Raw genomic sequence first — 15,738 nt, forward strand, 5'->3', positions numbered from 1 at the left:
ACACATATTGAGTCTTAGTGAAGGGAAGGAAACAAAACCTGGCCAGCCTCCCAGGACATCTGAAGTCCGATCACTGAAGGCGCTTGGAGAAAGCCTACATCGATTGCCTTGTTCACCTTGTGCCAGAGCTGCCAGGCCCCAGTGACCCACCTCAACCTGAAACCTGCCAAGCCTGACGCTCAGACTGGACCAGAGTCTCCCCGCGCGGAACAAGGGGTTGCCTGGAGCGGGGCGGCCCCAGTCCCTGCCGCGCGCCCCCCGAAACCCCAACCGCCCCGGGGCGCCTTCCGCCGGCTCCCTTTCCGATGGCGAGGCTTAAGCAGAAAGCAGGCGGATGAGTGTTTTTAGGGAAACAGCCTTGACGCCTGGCTGGAGTTTTATTTCTAGAGCGAGAGCGGGCTGGGGCCGGGGGTGGGGAAGCCCGCCGAGCCGGAGCGCGTCACGGTCGCCCGGAGAGACGCCGCGCCGCCCGATAGGCAGAGGCACTCGCACGCCCGCAGCCGGGTGGCGCAGCGGAGACACAAAAGTGCGGCCGGCGGCCCGGAGCGCGCCGATCGCGGGCGAGAGGCCGGCGGGGAGTGGGCGCCGGCCGGGCGCTGCGAGGCCGGGAGTCCCTGCGCACACAGCCCCGCGCGCTCCTCTCCCCGCGCCCGAGCGCACGTGCGCGGCCTGGCGGGACGTCCCGCCCGCCCCGTCCCGTCCCGGGCGCGGAGGCTTCTGCAAAGATGATCCCTTGGTGCGTGCTGCTCTTCCTCCTCGCAGTGGCGCGAGCCGCGGACGAGCAGAGCCCGGAGGCGGCCCTGGTGGGGCCCAACGCCTCGCACTTCTTCTCCTGGAACAACTATACCTTCTCCGACTGGCAGAACTTCGTGGGCCGGAGGCGCTACGGAGCCGAGTCCCAGAACCCCACGGTGAAAGCCCTGCTCATCACGGCTTACTCCTTCATCATCATCTTCTCTCTCTTTGGCAACGTCCTGGTCTGTCATGTCATCTTCAAGAACCAGCGGATGCACTCGGCCACCAGCCTCTTCATCGTCAACCTGGCCGTCGCCGACATAATGATCACGCTCCTCAACACCCCCTTCACTTTGGTGAGACCGCGAGGGCTGGGCTGGCGCTCCGCTCTCTCCTCTCTCTGTCCTCCTCTCTCTTGCTGTCTCGATGTCTCTCTTATTTCCGTTTCTGTCTCTCTCTGCGTCCCTCTCCCTCTCTCCGCCCGATTTCTCTCCTCATTTCCCTGCCGGTCCCCCTCTTCTGCCTGTCTTCCTGTCTTCATCTTTCTTAGTCTCCTCTCTCTTGCCCTCTCATCTCTCATTTCTCATCTCTCAACACTCTCCTCTGTTGGTCTGTCTCTTAGTGTGTCTGTCTCTGTCATTCTTTGTTTGTCTTTCTGCCTGTCTGTCTCTCGGGGGTCTGTCTCTCTTCTCTCTCTCGGTGTCTTCATCTTTTTTTTCCTCTCTGCGACTCTGTCTTTCTCTGTCTCTGTCTCTCATCATCTTCTAAGCCAGCGCTTCTGCAGCTCATGGCATTGGGGTCAATGAATCGAGTGTCTGCAGCCAGCTGTGAACAAATGACCGTTTCCTATTCAGTGTCACTGAGCATGAATCTGCTTGACGACGGTGCAGTAAATCGAAGCCCCTTGAAATTCCAGCATAGATTGTTAGGTCAATTACCCCCCGCCACCCCGCCTCCCAGCCGGAGTACAGCCCATTAAATGCCCCAGCATGGGATGCTGCTTTGCACCAAGCTGAAATATCAAACCGTTGCTAGTTGTTAATGGAACCATGAGTGAATTTTCCTAAACCACTTATTTAAATTGCATTTGCTTTCTGTGGTTTGACGGCAAAGTCTGTGTGTGAAGACTGTGTTGTGGAAGAGATGAGGGTTAGGTGGGCTTGGGCCCCAGAGCTGGGGGCATTCGCACAGGGGTGGTGGGTGAGCCCCCCTTCTCGCTCCCATGACCTCCACCGAGCCCTGACTGCTGGGCCTTAGGGGTGTCACTTCTCTCCCTCCGTGACTTGGGACTGTGATACTCATGGATGCTTGAGACTGGGAGGGCTATGACCAAGTAATCATCGTGACAGTTACACCTTGTATTTCTGCAGCATGAGTTACATTTTTCCAATTTCTGGAATAGTCTTTTTGATACTTGAGTTATTACCAAACCATATCTGTTCATATCTCTTTCTCTCTCTCTCTTTCTCTTTCTTACACACACACACCACACACTTGGCCAGAAATAACAGACAAGCAAAAAGAAGAGGGTGAACTCCCACAAGCCTATCCACCCATGAATGTCCTTCCAACCCTTATGTTTAAAAACTACATTTTCTCTCGTCCTCACTTATGAGAACTTCACTCACATTTTGCAGATAAGGAAACTAGGGCACAGAGAGGTTCAATGCCTTGTCCAAGGTCATTTGGCTAGTAATTGGCAGAACCAGGATGAGAATTACTTCCCCTGTCTCAAGTGCAGCCAGAGGTCTGTCCACTAAGCCACTCACCTGGGACCTAGCAGGCAGGGCACCCTTGGACCACTAATCCAAACCATGGACTTCTCCTGCTCTCCTTCCTGCCTACATTTAACAGATTCCTGGTCACTCAGGATGTTCTGACTAGCCAAGGACGAAGGGACTTCCAGATACCCCCCCGCCCCCCCCCCCATACACACACGCTCTCCCCCTGCTGCCTTAAAGTACAGGACAATGCATCTCTGTCTCCTCCTGGATCCCCCTTGGCTTCTGACTTGACAATCTGCAGTGCTGGGGTTGGACTGGGCCACCCAGGATGGGAACTGGGAAGGCCCAGGGCATGGCCCTATGCTGCTGCCCAGAACAGGATGCATGGCTGGATCTGCGGCAGACACAGGGCAGGTGGGGAGGGAGGCCAGGCTGCGGCTGAGAGCTGACAGCCCCTACCCGGAGGATGTCCTGCAAGAGAGGAGATGTCAGCGTCCTGAGAACCCAGACCCCGCTCCCGGTTGATCCAAAGCAGCTTGGCCTTCAACCTGACCCGTGCAACCACCCCAATCCAAATTCCTGTCAGAGCTTCCAAGGCTCTTGCAACCAGGGGCGGGTCTTCTAAGCCCTCAGCCAGGCTCCTTGAAGGGGTAACATGTCCTGCCCTTGGGCTGGTTGGTGACGATATCCTTCCTCCCTGGTCTCCCTTTCTGTCCACTTTACACTCTACGTCGGCATGAAGTCCAGGTCTGGTCATTGAGAGAAAAGCAAACAGTTATTCACAACTCCCACGGCAGAGCCGTACACAGAATGTGGTGGAGCCTGGAGAAGGTGATCATTTACTTTGACCTGCAAGAGTCCCACAAGAGGGTCAAAGGAGACTTTTCAGGGCACGTGGCATTTCGAAGGGGCCAGGATAAGTAGGCATTTCCCAGGCCTAGATGAACGTTCATTGCAGACAGAGGGATCCGGGCGAACAAAGGCAAGGGTGTCCAGGTTCACGGTGTGTTGAGGGAACGCTGAGCGGTTCACTGTAGCTGGAGCAGTGGAGGCAAGAAGGCCAGCGGAGGAGGCAGCAGGGCAGGGGGAAGCAGAGGTGGCCGGAAGGGAAGGCTGGGGCAGGGCTGCGAGCGGGGCTGGGCGCTCGTAAGGCATCTGGCTGTCTCTTGAAGGCCATGATGATTCTAAGCAGGCGTCTGATTTTTGATTAAGAAAATGCTGTCAGCAGCGTGAAGGCTGAATTACAGGGGGACAGACTAGAGGACAAGGAAAGCCGTCTGGAGGCTATCATGGTCCAGGTGAGAGATGATGGGGGATTCCACTCGGGCCACGGCCTTGGGACTGAAGAAGAGAGGGGATGGATTTGGAAACCCTTCGAGGTAGCACTGGTCGGCTTTGGTGATTCATTGATTGTGGGAGGCGAGAAGTAGGAGTAGCTAAGGATTTCCTGTTCTGTCATGTTTCTGGGCCGCTCCGCCCTGCCTATTCCAGAGAGAGTAGTGTCCACGGTCTGCTGTCCCAGGGTCATGATCAGACCAGACTTGTCCCTCGTGACTCTCATCCACACATTCCAGCCAAACAGTCCCAACCCTTGTTCCCCAAACAGGTCCTGGGATTTCTGACCTAGTGCCAAGCCCTTTGTTCTTATCTCCCCATGGGCAAATCCTACCTATTCTTTAACGTTCATCTCAAATGTCTAGTATGTTATAATAATGCAGTTAATAATGTTAAGTACTTGCTATGTACTAGGCACTGTCGTACCTGCTTTACCCGTGTTATCTGCCTTACATGTGTTTGAGTGTCATAACAATCATGTGAACAAGGGTTAGCCCCATTTTACAGATGAGGAAAATGAGGCTCATTGGGCCTAAGTGCCTTGCCCAAGGTGGCAGCTATCACTAGCAAATACTCTGCTGTAAATCGCTACGCAATAGTCTTCCTCTCGAGCTGACCTGCTCTATTTCTTTCGGTGTCTTCTCTCGTTCTCTCTGCCTCAGCACACTCCCACCCCACCCGGTGGCCCTTTGTCTGGGCCTTCTGTAGGGCACTGACTACTTTCTGTCTTGCATCTGAGATACCCGAGTCCTCCTCTGCCCACATTGGAAGCTTCTTGATCAGAATCAAGGCCTGATCTCTCTTGGGCGTGGGGCATTACTCACGGGAGCTCAGGAGCTGAGTGAGTGAGCAAATAGCCATGGAGGATGTGGGGCGAGGCCTAAGTCTGCTCCCTGGACCCCACATGCCCTGGGAGCTTGTCTTCTCTCCCTGCCCAGACCCTGGTCCCTGCTCCCAGCTCTGCAGGCGCCTGGGACTCCTTTCCAGATGACGTGTTGCAGGCCTGCTTAGCTAGGGTTCCAGAGCACAGCCCACGTGCTGTGTTGTGACTCTTCAGATGTGTCTCCTCCATGAGTCTGAACTCATATGAGCCTAAAATGAATTTTACTATTACCATAAAAATGCTATTTCTAATCATATCTTTCTAGCAATCTGCCAGACGCGTTCCACACTTTGTAGCCTTTTTAAAGTTATTTCATTTTTTAATTTTTAATTTACTTATTTTTTATTAAGTAGTTTTTGTTTTGTTTTGTTTTGTTGTCTTTTGGCTGCGTTGGGTCTTCGTTGCTGCGCGCAGGCTTTCTCTAGTTGGCGGTGAGCGGGGGCTACTCTTTGTTGCTGTGCGCAGGCTTCTCAATGCAGTGGCTTCTCTGTTGCACAGCACCGGCTCTAGAGTGCAGGCTCAGTAGTTGTGGCACACAGGCTTAGTTGCTCCGCGGCATGTGGGATCTTCCGGGACCAGGGCTCGAACTCGTGTCCCCTGCATTGGCAGGCGGATTCTTGACCACTGCGCCACCAGGGAAGTCCCTGTAGCCATTTTTTTTTTAAGTTGATCCCTACAATAAGATACAAGGTAGAGATTTTTAAGCCTTTTTTTTTTTTTTTGTAAATGAGTAAACTGAGGTTCAGAGAGGTTACCTACCTTGCCAAAGGTCACACAGCCAGAAAAGATTAGAGGTGGGAAATCTAACTCCAGAGCCCATGTCCTTCCCACGCTGTCCTGGCACTGAACAGGGCCCAGCCATAACAGCAGGGTCAGGGTTTGTTGAACTGAATGATAGAGAATGAGTCATGCTGGAGATAAGCACGCGTGACCCACAGTCCAGCAGCGCAGAGGAAGAAGGAGGAGGGGGAGAAGGCTCCTGTGGGATGCTCCTCAGAGACCACAGGGAGTGAGGGTCAGTGGCAAGGCCTGTCTGTCTCCTGACTTTTGTGGGCTCGTCTCCAGGTCCGCTTTGTGAACAGCACGTGGGTGTTCGGGAAAGGCATGTGCCACGTCAGCCGCTTCGCCCAGTACTGTTCCCTGCACGTCTCAGCCCTGACGCTGACAGCCATCGCCGTGGACCGCCACCAGGTGAGGGCACCCACCCCCCGATGCCCTGTCCTTCCCTCCCCGGCTTTGCTCTCTAGGGGGCTAAAGGCAGTGTTTTAGCCCATGTTTCAGTGAGCATATTTGTCTTCTTATTGACCGCTATGAGCATTAAATTAGGCATATAGCCCCTAAAGTGGGGCTAAAATAGGCATATAGCTCCCTTTGTGCTACGGGCTGCAAAACATTATTCCACGTTTGTTGCTCCAGTGAAGACTCGCTGCTGGCATTTTGTGTGTCAGAAATGAACGGGTTTGTTTTGGGGGGATTGAAAAGCAGATCTGGAAAATCACAGATGAAAAGAGAGTGGCAAATGCAGGTCCGAGGCAAGGCTCCTGGCTGGGATATGAGATGGATATTTCTGGACCCAGGTTGTTGAAGAGATAAACAGGCTGGAGGGGGACGGGCAGGTGGCAGGCGCAGGTGTCGTGTAGGGTAGGGAGTCCCAGCTCACTGTCCTGCTCCATCGGATTCACATGGGTCGATATGGTGAGGGGAGCTGGAAAGGACCTGAGGGCGCCCATGGCCTCTGACTGAGGCTTCTACTCCCTTTATCAACGTGAACCACAATGGCGTGTGAGGGGCAAGGATGGCAAAGTCCAGAATGGAGATGTGCTGGGCAGCTTCTAAAGCCTAGTCCATTCCTCCCATAAAACCTTAAAAAATTGGGAGAAGACTTTGGGAGGACACAGCAGAATGTCCAGTGTGTCCTGGGATGGCATCCTGAGACAATGGTAGCTCTTTATGACCTCTCTTTCTGACCCGACTCACCTATCCCCAAATGGCTTTTTCAAGAAATAATGATTCTAATCTTGCAAGCTAAAAGTGTTCATCAACAGATGAATAGATAAAGAAGATGTATATATGTATAATGGAATACTACTCAGCCATAAAAAAGAATGAAATTTTGCCATGGATGGATTTGGAAGGCATTATACTAAGTGAAATAAATCAGCCGGAGAAAGACAAATACTGTGTGCTACCACTTATATGTGGAATCTAAAAAAATACAGCAGACTAGTGAATATCACAAAAAAGAAGGAGACCCGCAGATACAGGGAACAAACCAGTGGTTACTAGTGGGGAGGGAATGGGGGAGGGGCAATATAGGGGTAGGAGATTAAGAGGTACAAACTATAGCTTATTATAAAATAAGCTACAAGGATATGTTGTCCAACATGGGGAATATAGCCAATATTTTATAACTATAAATAGAGTATAACCTTTAAAATTGTGAATCACTATATTGTACACCTGAAATTTATACATTATACGTCAACTATACTTCAATTTAAAAAAAGAGGAATAATGATTCTAATCTTAAAATGAGGATGCTGTTAAACTCCCAAGTCTTTATTTAAACCTTTTAGGAGAATTGATCGGCATACAGTAGCAATCAATTCCAAGATGCTTTTCAGCCCAAAGCCTCTAACAATGGTTTAATCTGGGGCTTGGGAAACCTGAAATTGCCCCACTGCAATTTTAGAAATGGCTTTCAGAGACAATGTGGTGAACCCCCAAATAAAGGGCAATGCAGCTTCCCATGATAAGTGGTGAGAGTCTCCTCCTGACCTGTGTCGCCTTCAGACCCCTCGGAGCCCTTTGTAACTTAAAGGATCTGGAATCATGGGCAGATGAGATGAGATCCTGAGGTGCCACGGCTGCTCCTGTGCCAGCCTCGCTGTGGGTGTCATGGGAACAGACCTCCCCCTTCACCGCTCCCCCATCCTCTCACTGCACCCAGCTTCTGCCATGCATGACCTGCAAGAGGCATTTTTAAAAAATTAATTAATTAATTTATTTTTGGCTGCGTTGGGTCTTCCTTGCTGTGCGTGGCCTTTCTCTAGTTGCGGTGAGCGGGGGCTTCTCTTCGTTGCGGTACACGGGCTCTAGTTACGCGGACTTCAGTAGTTGCAGCACGTGGGCTCAGTAGTTGTGGCTCGCAGGCTCTAGAGTGCAGGCTCAGTAGTTGTGGCGCATGGGCTTCGTTGCTCCGCGGCACGTGGGATCTTCCCAGACCAGGGCTCAAACCCACATCCCCTGCATTGGCAGGTGGATTCTTAACCACTGCACCACCAGGGAAGTCCTGCAAGGGGCATTTGAACTGCCTGGAGTCTCTGAGTCCAGATGACACACTCGCTGTACCCATGTGGGCTGGACGGTGTGGTGGTGCAGCTCAGGGGCTCGATAATGAGTTAAGGGGTGCTTGACTCTAAGTAGGACCTACCTGCCTCATTGTGACAAGTGAGCTGCATCGTCTGTATTTCTTAGTTGCTTCAAACTGTCTTCAGCCAGTGATGCCCAGTTTGCTTGTCTTCCAGGTCATCATGCATCCGTTAAAACCCCGGATCTCAATCACAAAAGGTGTCATCTACATCGCAGTCATCTGGACCATGGCGACGTTCTTTTCACTTCCACACGCTATCTGCCAGAAATTATTTACCTTCAAGTACAGGTGAGACGAACTAGTGGGGAGCAGCCCGGGGATCCAGGGAACCTTGACAGAGGGAAATCTGAGCCCCCTCTGAATCTCAGAGTTACCAGTACCTGCTGCGCTGAGCTGTTCTCTCTGTCTTCTTCCCATCCTGTTGCTTCCAGGCCCATGCGTATCCTCTGCACTTTTTCTGCTTTTTCTCATCTTTTCCTCGCAACACTTTTAGCTTCCTCTTTAGTCTCTGTCCCTTTGTCTGTAAGGTCAAGGCGATAGCAATCAGCTTCTGCCACTGAGGACAGGTACTAACCCAGACTGAGATTCAGAATCACCCAGGCCCTGTTTAAAACGGTGAGGTTTAAATTCTCTCCCACAACCTACAAACATGTATATCTCTAAGTGTCTCAGGCAGGATGCTCTACCCCCCTCCCCACTACCTCCCTTCTATCACATGCTTTGTCCTGTGCTCTCACAGAATGGAAAGCACTCAGTGTCTTGAAACTTAAACACTCGTGCGTGCTGCCAGTCAGTTAAAGGTGATCTCCCCTGTTAGACTGGGAGGTTGGGGGGAGCTGGCGCCATTTCTGATTTTGCCATCTTGGTGTCCCTAGCGTCTATATTACTGTCTCACATCACGAGCTCTCTGTACGTAGTTACTGAATGAATGAATGAGCTTAGAGTGATCTTCATCACTTCATTGTTGTTTCAGCTGAAGTTCCATAGAAACAGATCCTGAGATAAAGGAAGGTACATGTGCCTGGCAATTTTAAGAAAGTGCTCCCGGGGTAATGGGTAAGGCAGTGGAGAAGCTGGACAGCAAGTGGGGAGAGACCAAGGGAGGGTGTGGTTTGCAGGGGGAGCTCTGGAGCAGACTGCTAACACAGAGTTTGCCTGCTTTGAGCCAAGGGGGCTGGGCTTTTGTATTCCAGGCCTTCCTGGGGGAAATGGAGATACGTGGCCACTTCTGGCTCGTAATGGATCTGTGGAAAGTATCTCCAGTGGCCTTCGGGTAGTCCTAGGTCCCTAGAAGATCACGGCTGACAGCTGTGTCTTGTCGGGTGGGCCGGAGCTGGGGGGCCTGGTGCTCCAGACCAGTAAAGGGGATCTAGGGGGTGCACTGCCGGCAGGTCTTACCATGTGCTGCCTCACCTGAGACATACGTTTACGTACACTCCTGTGACATAGCGGGATCCAGAGAACAAGGTCTGAAGGCCAATTTCAACTAATTTATAAAGTCTCTGTCCCCGAATTCTAGGCTATCGAATGAATCACATACCCACCCCTTCCCAGCACTCAGACTCCCCAACTGCCTTCATATATGGAAGGCTATTTCTTTTTTCTGCTAACAAAAGCGAAGAGAGTTTTCTTTCTTTCACTAGTGATGGCCAGCTGCACCTATTACAACATCAACAAGCTACACGGTATGATGGAAAAAAAAGTAGCAATTTTGAGTTGCTGCTCAGAGATGTTACAGTACGAAAACCCTGCTCGCACCCAGAGTCTGGACATTTAGATAAAGACCGGAGCTTAGGATTCCTGCCACAAGTCCCCGCCTTGCTTTTCCCGGGGCATCTTTTTTTTTTAAAATTATTTTTATTTATTTATTTATTTGGCTGCATTGGGTCTTCGTTGTGGTGCGCGGGCTTCTCATTGAGGTGGCTTCTCTTGTTGTGGAACACGGGCTCTAGGCACGCAGGCTTCAGTAGTTGTGGCACGCGGACTCAGTAGTTGTGACTCGCAGACTCTAGAGCGCAGGCTCAGTAGTTGTGGCGCTCGGGCTTAGTTGCTCCGCGGCATGTGGGATCTTCCCAGACCAGGGCTCGAACCTGTGTCCCCTGCATTGGCAGGCGGATTCTCAACCACTGCGCCACCAGGGAAGCCCATCGGGGCATCTTTTAAAATGACCACGTGTGAAAAATTAGTGACCTCTGCCCCAACCACCTTATAAGTAACAGGTGTTTGCCACCCTGGTCTCTCTCTTCTGCTCACCTGTGACCTGGGAGGGAGGACTGCCCTTCTCCTGGCTCATAGTGCCCCCATGCTGGGATGTAAGAAATAGTCTTGTGACTTCCTTTGTGTGAGTGTATTGAAACTGCGCCTTCAATCAAAACAGCCCCTGGGTTTTCGCTTCCCCAAAGTGGAAGGAAGCTGCTGAGGGAGCTCCCTGCCACCTCATTCAGCAAATGATAATCTGCATATTCTTAACCCACCAGCTCTGGGTTTTCCAACATACACAGATGTCCCTAAAAAATTTCAAGAGGACTGGGTACATTCCATAGAAAATAAGTACTTTTTGTCTGAGTGGCTGAAGGTGTATGAGTTCAGGCATTGCCACTCACATTCTCAAGATGCATTTCTTTGCCCCATTCCTTGGATCCCCTCTGGAATGGGAGTAGGTAGTACAATGGGAAATTCCAAGATTTCCTGAATCCATCATGCTCCCAGGATGAGTTAATTCTAAGACTAGGAACACCAGTGTTGCATTCATTCATTGAACAAATATTTATTGGGTGTCAATTCTGGGCTAGGAATAATACAAAGTAAAGAGGACACAGAGTGATCTAGGTGTATTTCTCTTTTTTAAAAATTGAAGTACAGTTGATTTACAATGTTGTGTTAGTTTCAGGTGTACAGCAAAGTGATTCAGTTATATATATATATATATATATATATATATATATATATGAATGTGTGTGTGTGTATATATATATATAAATTCTTTTTCAGATTCCTGTTGATTATCTATTTTATATATTGTAGTGTGTATATATTAATCCCAAACTCCCAGTTTATCCCTCCCCCCCAACCTTTCCCCTTTGGTAACCATAAGTTCGTTTTCTATGTCTGCGGGTCTATTTCTATTTTGTATATAAGTTCGTTTGTATCTTTTTTTTTAGATTCTACGTGTAAAGCAATATCATATGATATTTGTCTTTCTCTGTCTGGCTTTCTTCACTTAGTATGATCATCTCTAGGTCCATCCGTGCTGCAAATGGCATTATTTCTTTTTTTTTTTTTTTTTTTGCGGTACGCGGGCCTCTCACTGCTGTGGCCTCTCCCGTTGCGGAGCACAGGCTCCGGACGCGCAGGCTCAGCAGCCATGGCTCACGGGCCCAGCCGCTCCGCGGCATGTGGGATCCTCCCGTACCAGGGCACGAACCTGTGTCCCCTGCATCCGCAGGCGGACTCTCAACCACTGCGCCACCAGGGAAGCCCATTACTTCATTTTTTATGGCTAAGTAATATTCCATTGTATATATGTACCACGTCTTCTTTATCCATTCATTTGTCGATGGACATTTAGGTGTATTTCTTACCTACGTAGAACGCCCAGCCTAGTGGGAGAGCTGAAAATGTAATCAGATAATTAGGCTGCTCATCACATGTGCTGTAACAGACGGATGTACCAGGAGCCCAGTGGAGGGAAAGGCCAGTGGTTCCTGGGATGGGGCTTTTCCACGCTGATTTCACACCCTCCTTCTCTATCCCTCTCCCTCTCCCTCTCTCTCTGTCTCTCTCTCCCCTGCCCCCAGTGAGGACACTGTCCGCTCCCTGTGCCTGCCAGACTTCCCTGAGCCAGCCGACCTCTTCTGGAAGTACCTGGACTTGGCCACGTTCATCCTGCTTTACATTCTCCCCCTCCTCCTCATCTCCGTGGCCTACGCCCGTGTGGCCAAGAAGCTGTGGTTGTGCAACACCATTGGGGATGTGACCACGGAGCAATACCTGGCCCTGCGACGCAAGAAGAAGAAAACCATCAAGATGCTGATGCTGGTGGTGGTCCTGTTTGCCCTCTGCTGGTTCCCCCTCAACTGCTACGTCCTCCTCCTGTCCAGCAAGGTCATCCACACCAGTAATGCCCTCTACTTTGCCTTCCACTGGATCGCCATGAGCAGCACCTGTTACAACCCCTTCATCTACTGCTGGCTCAACGAGAACTTCAGGGTCGCGCTGAAGGCATTACTGCGCGTGTGCCAGAGGTCGCCCAAGCCTCGGGAGGAGCGGCCACCCTCCCCAATCCCCTCCTTCAGGGTGGCCTGGACAGAGAAAAGCAGTGGCCGCAGCGCTCCACTAGCCAACAGCCTCCTGCCGTCCTCCCAGCTGCAGTCTGGGAAGACAGACCTGTCGTCCATGGAGCCTGTCGTGGCAGTGACCTAGAGGAGGAGAGCGGGAAGGGGCGGGGGGCAGGGCTCTGTCTCCAGATGAGGCTGGGAAAGGGCCTGAGGGAGGACAAAGCCTGGAAAACAGCCTGTCCTCCCACCCCTTCACATGCTGGAAGCAGTTCCTGAAGAAGCCCAAGGACGTTTGAGTGCCTAGGCAACGCTGCCCAGGCTCCTTGACCCGATAGATGGGAAAACGAAAAGACAGCACCCAGCTTGACACGTGTTTGTGAACTCCTGTCTGAGACATGCTGGTACCCTGAGCCAGGGGACCCAGGACGGCTTCAGCCCCCATGGGGGCTGAGTCGGTCAACTGCCTACACCTGTCAGGCAGCTGCCTTACAGCCCTCCCACCACTGAGCACCCACGAAGGACCCTGGAGTCAGACGTGCGGAGTGGCTGACCCAGATGCACAGCTGTGCTTGAGAGAGGCCCGTCGGCCAGTGAAAGGTCAGTGAACCAGAGCCGGTGTGGAGGTGTGTATGCCTCGCTTTCTGAAGTCGCTGGAGCTGGCTGAGTCCCGGTTCTGTGGCGGCCCAACACGTGACAAGAAAAGACCGCGACTGGGTTCCTTAATATAAAGAGGAATTACTGAGTTTTCTTAAAACAAAGAAACACTATTATGGAAACTTTGGAACATTCAGAGAAGCACGAAGAAGAAAATAAAAATCACCCCCTTCTCCCTCCAACTTCTGATAAGTTCTGTCAAAATACTGTGGCTTTCTTTGCAGCTTCTTTTCGTGTGTGTGTGTGTGTGTGTGTGTGTGTCTATGATTTTCATTTCATACTGAATTACACTTCTCCATTTAGAAGTAAGCAAGAAACTGGGCATAGCCAAGAACTCCTGAACCCCTCTCCTGGGAATAGTGTCCACCAGAAGATTTCGAAGATGAGGTGTGAGAAGAGCCCAAGGGGAACACCGTCCCAGAGCGGACAGACTGCCTTCGTCCCGCAGCCAGTGGTGGCAAGGGCCCGGCTGAAGGACCTCTCCTCGGAGGGTGGCCATTGTGATGAACCGGGAATAAAACTCATCCAGGAGGCATAATTCCTCCTCTCCTGCAAGCACACAGAACAAGAGGTGGTGAAATACTGCCCTGCTTTTGCAGGAGATGAGGGAGCAGGCTTTCCAACATGCTGGAAATACCCATGCTTAGACATCTCATCCTCCCAAGCTGTCTGGTCAGGCCATTTCTCCTCCTCGTCATCTGAATAATAAGGCTTCTTCACGCCAGTTCTCATAAGACGACTCACTGTCAACATCACTCTCTCACGTGTCACTTATCAAACCCTATGGCATCGTGATGGTCCTTAGTGACTCAACTTGCCAGAGAAATCTCATTCCAGAGACAATGAGTGTTTTCATCACCTTCCATCTGGCCCTGAGTGACTCACTGTGTCATCCAGCAGAGAGACGCATCAGGCAGGAGAGAGCTTCCTTCACCAGCCCTAAACAACTGCCGCTCTCACACTGGTTTGAGGTTTCTTTCTAGCACCAGAGAGATCCTGAAAGCAAAGCATGGTCATGGAGCTAAGAGGGAAACTGAGGCTCAGGGAGAAGGGGTTTGTCTAAGGTTCACTTAGATGTCTTGCCTGTTAATTGAACCTGAACTTGGTCATATCATCTGCTTCTCTGTAAGGAACCATGGGGGTTCATTGTCCTATTCTCTCTGTTTACGAGGATGTTTGAAAATTTTCAAGACGTAAAGTTTAAAAAATAATCTTCTGAACCGTGGATAGAAAAGTGACTTTCATGGGACACAGAGAGCCTTTTAAGCCCATAGGGATTCCCAGGTGGATTTTTTTTTCAGACCAAGTGGCTCCCAGGCCTGTGTGTATTGTCTCTTAATGCTGCCATGGAAATTCTTACCAGAAGGAGAACAGGCGACAGGGTTACAGAAAATTTGTCCTGCTCTGAAATCACGGGGAAGGCTTCACTTTGTTCCTTCCTCTCTGAGGGCATCTAGAAATTCTGCCAAGTCCCAGAGAAGGCTCTTCTCTGGTGGAAGACCCTCCCCACTGATGGCTCATTAAGTCTGGGTCTCCTGTCAGCTCCCTGTCTCCCCCCACCCCACGTTCCCTGTGTGCCTCAGAGCAGAAGTGATTCGTGTTTGTGAATGTGACGTGTGTAAAACTGGAATCTTTCCACTGTGCTGTCATGAGGACTTGACTGTAAATTGCTCCCGTCTCAATAAAATACATAGTGGGTGTGTGGCCTGTGCTTCCCGGATTTGTGATTAGGCCACAGCTGCTGACCTTTCAAATGGGGATCCACGAGGATTAGATGAAGAGAGCGTGGAGAGCCTCGGCCCTCACCTCTACATTTCACAGCTGCGCAAAAGCCCAAACACTGAGCGGGTTGAAAACCTCTGGTGAGTGCCTTCTTCCACGGAGCTGGCTGCCGAGGCCCCTCTTTTGTGAAATCTGTGAAATGAATCTGTGCTGAGTGATTTAAGCCGGGACTCCAGCTGTTCCTTGGTGATTCCGGAGGAGGCGAAGCTGCCGCTCCCACGCGCAGGGTGCAGTGGGTACCACGTGCCTGTTCACAGGGTTTCTGCCCCCCTGGACCTGGGCTCCCCTTGTCCGACCAGCTAAGCTGGGTAGGAGCCTCTATAAGCGGCTCTTTGCAGGAAACCGCCCTCAACAGGAAGCCCCTTTTCTTGTCACGTTAGCAAAGCTATGTTGTAACTGACTCTTAGACCAGGCATCCGCCTGCTCTGCTCATCTCTGGCCCAAGCACACCTTTCACATCTTTTGATCACACAGTACCTTGCCTAACGTGTGGGTTCTTTTTGTAGATCAAAGAAGTAGAAACGAAGAACAGGTACTTAACAGATGACCAGATCTCTTCCCTAGCTTCCCCTTCAGTAATCTCGTGAACAAGATAACATCTAGAGGAAGGTCAGGAGGAGCTGATGAGCCCGCACACAGCGGGGAATGTCCACGACTCTGACCCCCTATCTCAATGATTAACTGAGGTTACTTCCCTGTTTCCCTTTAAATCTTTCATGGCCAAGCAGAGTCTTTGGAGGTGGTTTCTGGGGACACTGAGTGTACCATCTCCCCAGATTGCCGGCATTCTGATTAAAAGCATCTTTCCTTTCTACCAACAGTTGTCTCCCTCCCTCTCTCTCTCTCTCTCATATTGACTTTTTTTTTTTTTTTTTGGCGGTACGCGGGCCTCTCACTGTTGTGGCCTCTCCCGTTGCGGAGCACAGGCTCCGGACGCGCAGGCTCAGCGGCCATGGCTTACGGGCCCAGCCGCAC

General features: G+C 51.2%; 1 protein-coding gene across 1 annotated transcript; it reads left to right on the forward strand.

Moving 5' to 3' along the window:
* Positions 1 to 541: 541 nt before the first annotated feature.
* Positions 542 to 14,788, forward strand: GPR83 (G protein-coupled receptor 83). Its single transcript, XM_019923727.3, has 4 exons — positions 542 to 1,091; positions 5,743 to 5,868; positions 8,205 to 8,338; positions 11,848 to 14,788. The coding sequence occupies exons 1-4, from the start codon at positions 726 to 728 to the stop codon at positions 12,470 to 12,472; spliced, it is 1,251 nt and encodes a 416-aa protein (XP_019779286.2). The 5' UTR covers positions 542 to 725; the 3' UTR covers positions 12,473 to 14,788.
* The last annotated feature ends 950 nt before the right edge of the window (positions 14,789 to 15,738 follow it).

The sequence above is a fragment of the Tursiops truncatus genome, chromosome 8, assembly GCF_011762595.2.
Source record: "Tursiops truncatus isolate mTurTru1 chromosome 8, mTurTru1.mat.Y, whole genome shotgun sequence".
Lineage (NCBI taxonomy): Eukaryota > Metazoa > Chordata > Mammalia > Artiodactyla > Delphinidae > Tursiops > Tursiops truncatus.

Bases quoted from the DNA above. Each gene is read 5' to 3' on its own strand.
- GPR83 (XM_019923727.3), top strand. From the start codon at position 726: ATGATCCCTTGGTGCGTGCTGCTCTTCCTCCTCGCAGTGGCGCGAGCC. The intron at 1,092-5,742 runs GTGAGACCGCGA...GCTCGTCTCCAG, and splicing joins TCAACACCCCCTTCACTTTG to GTCCGCTTTGTGAACAGCAC. The intron at 8,339-11,847 runs GTGAGACGAACT...CCCTGCCCCCAG, and splicing joins TTATTTACCTTCAAGTACAG to TGAGGACACTGTCCGCTCCC.